Source organism: Desmodus rotundus, chromosome 9, assembly GCF_022682495.2.
Source record: "Desmodus rotundus isolate HL8 chromosome 9, HLdesRot8A.1, whole genome shotgun sequence".
Lineage (NCBI taxonomy): Eukaryota > Metazoa > Chordata > Mammalia > Chiroptera > Phyllostomidae > Desmodus > Desmodus rotundus.
This window is the reverse complement of record NC_071395.1, coordinates 110,165,471-110,171,755: the sequence shown is the minus strand read 5'-3', so window position 1 is coordinate 110,171,755 and position 6,285 is coordinate 110,165,471. Positions and strand designations below refer to the sequence as shown.

The window sequence follows — 6,285 nt, the reverse complement described above, 5'->3', positions numbered from 1 at the left end:
AAGCCGGCGCGAGGGACCGGCCCAGAAAGGGCCATCACGGGGTCCCCTCTGGCTCCCTCCCCACCGCCCAACCCCGACGAGTGTCCAGAGCTCGATCAGGGTAAGGACCGGGTCCCTGACAAGCGACGCAACCCTCCTACCTTGTGAATAATAAGCGTTAGAGGCCAGCACCCACCCAGCAGGGAGTGGACACGCGAATTGTTCACAAATCTGACCCCTCCAGTCCTTCCCGTGTGACCTCTCAGGTGCTGCCGACAAACGTGCGTTCCAGCCGGAGCCGCCCAAGCCCAGGTTGCTCCTGGACCCCAACTTGATCTATTTCTCTAGCCCCACCTGCCAACAGTGTCATTGAACACCCCATCGCTGGCAGCCCGCCTGCCCAAACCATGCAGCTTCCCGCCACCGCGGTGGTTTGAAATGCTCTGTTTTGAGGTCTTTCTTCCCCATTGGACTGGGAACCCTGAGGACGGACATTCTGGCGCATCTTTTTATCCCCAGTTCCCAGCCCCGTGCCCGGCACACAGCGGGTGCTCAATAAAAGTGTGGTCGGAGCTCAGGGCTCTCCTCTGCAGTCGTCCGACGTCCTGCCAGCTCTCAGAGTGGCCGTGGGAGCGGCTGGGACCGGCTGTGGAGGGGCAGCACGAAGGTGCACTACGCACAGTGGCAACTGTGTGAGCTGCTGTTGCCACTCAGCTGCCTTGCCCGTCGTCTCGTCTTGGAGAGCAGCTCTGCAGGGGCTGGGGGCTGGCTCCTGGACTTGGGAATACCGTGGAAGGAACCCCAGTCTGGGCGAGGTAGGCAGGCCTGGAAGTGCAGGACCCCAGGGAGCCTAGGAAGACAAGCCATGAGGTTCCCCAGGTGTCTGGCAGCCTGGAGTTTCATTCTCTGGGGTCTGCGTGTGGGCCTGGGGGGCGGGGGTGTCTGTGAACCATCTGAGATCATGTGCAGAACTCTGGGTGTGTGTGATGTAGGAATGTGGTGTGCTGGGAAGAGCGCCCTTCGTTTATACTGTATTCCCAAACAGGTTACTGGCCCCCAAAGGGTTAAGAATTATTGTACTACAAATTCATTTTATACAAAAATAAAACGGCATTGTCTCAATCTGCAGGCTTAGGGCAAGAGTGAGGCCGGTTTGTAGGGGGGCTTCCCTCTCTAGGCTCTGCCAGAGAGGTGAGGGGCCCCTCGGAACAGGATGGAGCAGCCTGTGAGCTGCGGACCGCAGCCTCCAGCTCCCCAGCACGTGTCACGTGGCTACGGCAGGCCAGACTTGTGCGCCCCTTCGTCCAATCACACACACTTCACGAGCATTTAGCGAGCTCCCACGCCGGGGGCTGGGGAAAGCTGGGGTAGGCAGTGCGCCACCCGCTTGCTGCAGAGCGGGCGGCATGTTCTCCAGGGGTGTGCCAGAGAATCCACTCTTTTTTATTTTATTTTTTAAAATCCTCACCTGAGGTTGTATTTATGGATTCCAAAGAGAAAGGAAGGTGGGGGGGGGGAGAGAAAGAGAGAGAGAGGGAGGGAGAGAGGGAAACAGCAAAGTGAGAGAACATCACTCAGTTGCCTCCCTTACACAGACCTCAACTGGGGAGCCCGGACCAGGGATCGAACCTGCAACCCAGACATGTGCCCTCACCAGGGATCGAACCCACGGCCTTTTGGAGTACAGGATGGATGGCACTCCAACTGAGCCACACCAGCCAGGGCACTAATCCACTACTCCTGAGACTGACAGTGTACATGGCGTACTGGTAGGGTGGTGTGTGTTTCTGTAAATAAACAGGTTAGATGATAGGGGATGTGTGATCGAAACAGCTTGGTGACCAGAGACCCTGTGTCCACTGCCCTGTCTAAATAAGGGGGACACCTCTCAGGGGGGCAGTCTCTCTGAGCCCCTCTCCCCGCCAGGGTCAGCGGGTTGTCAATAGACCCCCTTGGAAATTTTGATACCACCCAACCTTTTACGTGGAATATTTTCGAACATGTAAGAAAGTTGAAAGAAGAGTTGAAATACAGTTGAAGATCACCCGTACTTTTACCACCCGGACCCAAGCAAGAGTGAACGTTTCGCCACGTTTACTTTATTCGCTTGTCAGGGGGCCGTCTGCCTTTTCACTTGAACCGAAGCCGAAGCCGGGACATTCATCTCTGCATCTCTCCAGGACACCGTCACACACCTCTGACAACGAACAAGAGTCCTTGCAGCTGGTCCGACCCACACGGACACTTCTCAGTTGTCCCCAAACCGCTACACTTCCTTTCGACGTCGAGTCCAATCCCCTCTCTTACTCGAAAGCAACCCCCACCCAGACACACACGAACACATTGGCCTTTTAAAGGCCGGGTGACCAGCGGAACACCCCACTGTCTGGGTTTGCCTGGCTGCTTCCTCGCAGCGTCGCTGGACTGGCTCCGTCAGCCTCCTGGAGACTGGAGGTCGGGCCTGAAGGTCTGACCGGGTTCGGGGCAGACGTTTTCAGCAGGGAGCTCACAGGCTGTGCTGTGTTTTAACAGGAGGCCCAGCAGCTGCCGCACCGATAGCAATGATTAAGGAAGTGACCACCGTCTGTCCTTGTGGTAGAAATACATTTTTCACTTTGTGAGTAAGAAGTAATCTAGGGGGTTGGTGCCCCGCCCCCTGGCTCAGGGCCCCACCCTCCCGGACGCTTGCCTGGAGTGGCTCTGACGTGAAGAATTGTGTTTTGTTTCTCTACCTTTAATAGAAGGTATCCTTCTGGTTTAAAAAAAAAAAAGTTTCCCTTCACCAACAGGGGATGAACTATGTGCCTCCAAAAATACAGGGGAGATGTTTCTTTTTTTGTTATAATTAAAAAAAATTATTATTACAAAAGCAACCTGAAAGATTAAAAAAAACCCAAAAATTACCATCTTAATAATTTTAAAGCATACGTTCGATAGGGCTAAGTATATTCACATTTTGGGGCAACAGGTCTCTGGAGCTTTCTGACCTTGCATGCTTTATGCTCAAGAAACTTCGTACACGTTAAGCAGCTCCTGGTCCCCAGCCCCTGGCTAACTGCTGCTCACTCCGCCATCTTCACAAACCTCACTCCGGCAGTGGACGCGCCGCACGGAAGTGGAACCACACAGCATCTGTCTTTGCGACCGAGCACAATGCCCTCCAGGTCCACTATACTGTGGCCCATGTCAGGGTGTCCTTCCAAATGCCCCGTCTTGTTAACCCACCACCTGTCCCCGGCCCCTGGGCTGCCTTCACCTGTCGGGTTTCACGCACACGACCAATATAACTTTGATATCCCGTTTTTCTGTTGGCTGTCCCCCCAGCAGTGGGACCAGGGGTCATGTGGCAGTGCCATCTCTAGCTTTGTGAGGCCTGCCAGTGTCCTCCACAGCAGCCGGTCTCCGCTTACTGCTGTCCCCACTAACCCCCACAGTGCCCTTGCATTGCAGGGCAGGGAACCCCTTAAGAGACACTCTCGGACTGTGGGGGCAGCAGCTCCTCTCCAGGGCTAAAGAGTCCCTCAAATGGAGAGAGGGAGGGTCCTCTGGTGCCAAGTCGTGTGTGCTTGTGTGGGGCGAGCGTGACTCAACTTTCATTTCGGGGGCAAGGGGCAGGTTCACCACCACAGTCCAGGTGCAATTTTAGGAACCCCTTCCTAATCCTCCCCGTGCCCCATGGAAGCAACTCGGCTCTTCACAGCCCAGCTTCCGCCCTGACATGCAGCCCTTCCGCTGGCAAGGAGAGGTGCCAAAGGGCAAGGAAGGCAAACGCATCCCCTTTGGGCTGGCGGCGCCTGGGAAGTCTGTCCTGGCCCCGGGAGGAGCCCAGCGGTCACTGGCACTGCCCGGGGCTCCTGTGGGGTGGGGATAACAGGCACAGGAAGGGTGTGGCAGCGGAGCCCTGCCGGGAGCCTGGCTCTCCTGTAAACAATAGCTGCCCCCAGCCAGGGCAGGAGGTGATTCATCTCCCCGGTTGCATCGGGCCTGCTGGCCATGCTGGCCGGGCACCAAGGGACCAGGCAGCCTGGACCAGGCGCCGACACTCCTCTCCACCCTGTGCAGGTCGGGGATCAATCTCAGGCCTTCTGGTAACTGGCCTGCCAAGCCTGGGTGTGTCCAAGTCGTGGGCAGGGGGGAGGTGGGAGGAGCTCAATCGCCCCAAGGGAGCAGCAGCCTCAGCTCTTGTTGGCGAACTGGCTGGGTTTTGGGATCAGGACAGCTGACAGCAGGGACGTGGGGTCTCACCCACTCTGGACAGCTACCTGCTCACACCAAGTGGCATACCCCGGCCATGGCCTCAGCACCTTCCTGGGCCACCCCTCATTAACCCTGAATAACAATCCCAACCGAGAACACAGGGCCCCTGGGCTTTTGCAGTCTCCTGGGAAGACTGCAGGGAGGCCAACGCGTCCGAGAGGCCCAGGTAAGAACACAGACAGCGCTTTTAATGGGGCGACAGACCCCGCGTAGTGCGAGCACACTGGCCACAGCGTCCCCTCCTCTGCCGCAACGTCCTTCTCGCAGCTGGAATGCCGCACAGAGGCTCCTCTCGGGGCAGCGTCCGGCAGCGGGTCCTGAAACACGCAACGCGGGACCTCCCCGCGGCACTGGTCTCTGGGCTGCAGTCTTAGTGAGTCCTGGAGCGGCTCCTCCCCTCGACGGGAGGGAAGGAGAATGTCCGAGCCACCCCAAGTGGGTCCCTCTGGTCACTGCTTGGCCTTCTTCACGATGGTGCCGACGGCAGATATGACAGTGGTCTTGGAGCCACTGGCACTGGTGGTCACAGTGACGACAGCCGGCAGGGTGGCTGTGGTGGTGAGGATGGTGGGCTGGGCTATGGTTGTCACCGGGATAGCCGAGTCCCACTTACTTTTTCTCTTTTGGGCATCTGGGAATGCAGCAGGAGAGCAGTCAGGACCATGCCACGCCAGGCAGCGACACCTCCTTTCCGGGAGGCCAGTGGCCAGACCTCAGGGAAGAGCAAGGGAAGGGGCCCCAGCCGCGGAAAGCCGAGGGGCAGCTAGGGAACCAGGGAGCCCGCCCGACCTCCCCAACTGGCTTGCAGCCTCTGGCTCAGGTCCCCGTGGGGTCCGCCCCCCACACAAGGCAGGGAAACCCATGGTGCAGCGGGAAACAGACAAGCCGCTGCCTACCTGCAACTGCGGTGCTGGCCGTGGTGGTGGTGGTGGCTGTGGCGTTGGTGGTGGTGCCTTTCTTGGTGCCTGTCACAAACTCAATCTGGGGGGGAAGAGAGCACAGAGTGAGACCTGGGCAAAGCAGGCGGCCCCATCTTCTTGCCAGCCATCTGCCCGTGGGGGACAGGAGCTTGGCCACGCACAAAGGAGGCACTAAGAGGCAGCTCTGCTGGGATCGTCTGGGGGAGGGAGGTGGCAGAGAAGCGCCTGCAGGGGATTCCTACTGCTCTGAAGAAAGCTGCCCAGACAGACACCAGATGCCTCCCATCACCAGGCCTCTGCACGTGCCCGGGGACCCCCGCCCGCCAGCACGGGGGATGGACAGGAGAGGGAAGGGACATGCAACCGAGGTTAAGAATGAGAAAACCTGGTCACCCCCAGCAGCAGCCACTCAGGGCTGCCTGCATGGCCCGCAGCCCCTCTGCCTGGGGGTCGGGGGGGGGGTGCATCCTGGAGGCCATAGCTGCTGCAGGAGGGCCAGGTCAAACCAGAGCTGGGAAGGCCACCTGCCCTGAGCTTCTCCTGGAGATTCTGGTCAAAAAGTGCCTAGGGCACACTTGGGCTCACAGCTATAGTTCTATCCCTGAAGGACCCCCACTGCTTGGGAAGAGGCGGGGCTCAGGGTCCTGAAGTGAGGGGTCACTGGGCTATCAGACAAGGGACCTAAAGAAAGTACTGAGGAAGCCACCAAGGAAGGAACAGCACGGAGCGCCCTCAGAAGGCGACAGTTGCCTCTATTAGGCCTCCAGCGAGGCCACCAACAGCCTCAGGAGAGAATGCCACCAGAGCTGCCAGGTGGGGAAGAGGATGTGAGTGCCGCCAAGTGTAAGACCCCAAGAAACCACAAGGATGCAGCTGAGACCGGCTGGAAACCCAGTGAGGCCTGTGCGTCCACCAGGCACACTCAGGGCTGCTCAGGACGCCCTCGGCCACGGGCCGGGCTGGGGGCAGGTGCGAGTGGCCAGTCTACACGCCCTCTGGGCTCAGCCAGCAGGGCCCACACACTCCCAACACCTGTCCTCTTCAAGTAACGAACATTTCCCATTGCTTACTTTGGTTCGCTCCTTTTTGGCCTTTTCCAATTTGTCCATTTCAATCTTCTGGGCTTTAG

The 6,285-nt window shown here is 58.5% G+C and overlaps 1 protein-coding gene across 2 annotated transcripts in view; it reads right to left on the bottom strand.

Moving 5' to 3' along the window:
• Positions 1–4,403: 4,403 nt before the first annotated feature.
• SAP30BP (SAP30 binding protein) overlaps positions 4,404–6,285 on the bottom strand; it is a 31,494-nt gene continuing 29,612 nt past the window's right edge. For both annotated transcript variants that reach the window (XM_024553690.3, XM_053910620.1), the window contains 3 exons: positions 6,227–6,285; positions 5,133–5,217; positions 4,404–4,867 (listed from right to left, as the gene is read on the bottom strand). In XM_024553690.3, the coding sequence (XP_024409458.1) occupies positions 4,686–4,867; positions 5,133–5,217; positions 6,227–6,285 (326 nt within the window). In that variant the 3' untranslated portion in view covers positions 4,404–4,685. The remainder of the gene's footprint in view (positions 4,868–5,132; positions 5,218–6,226) is intronic.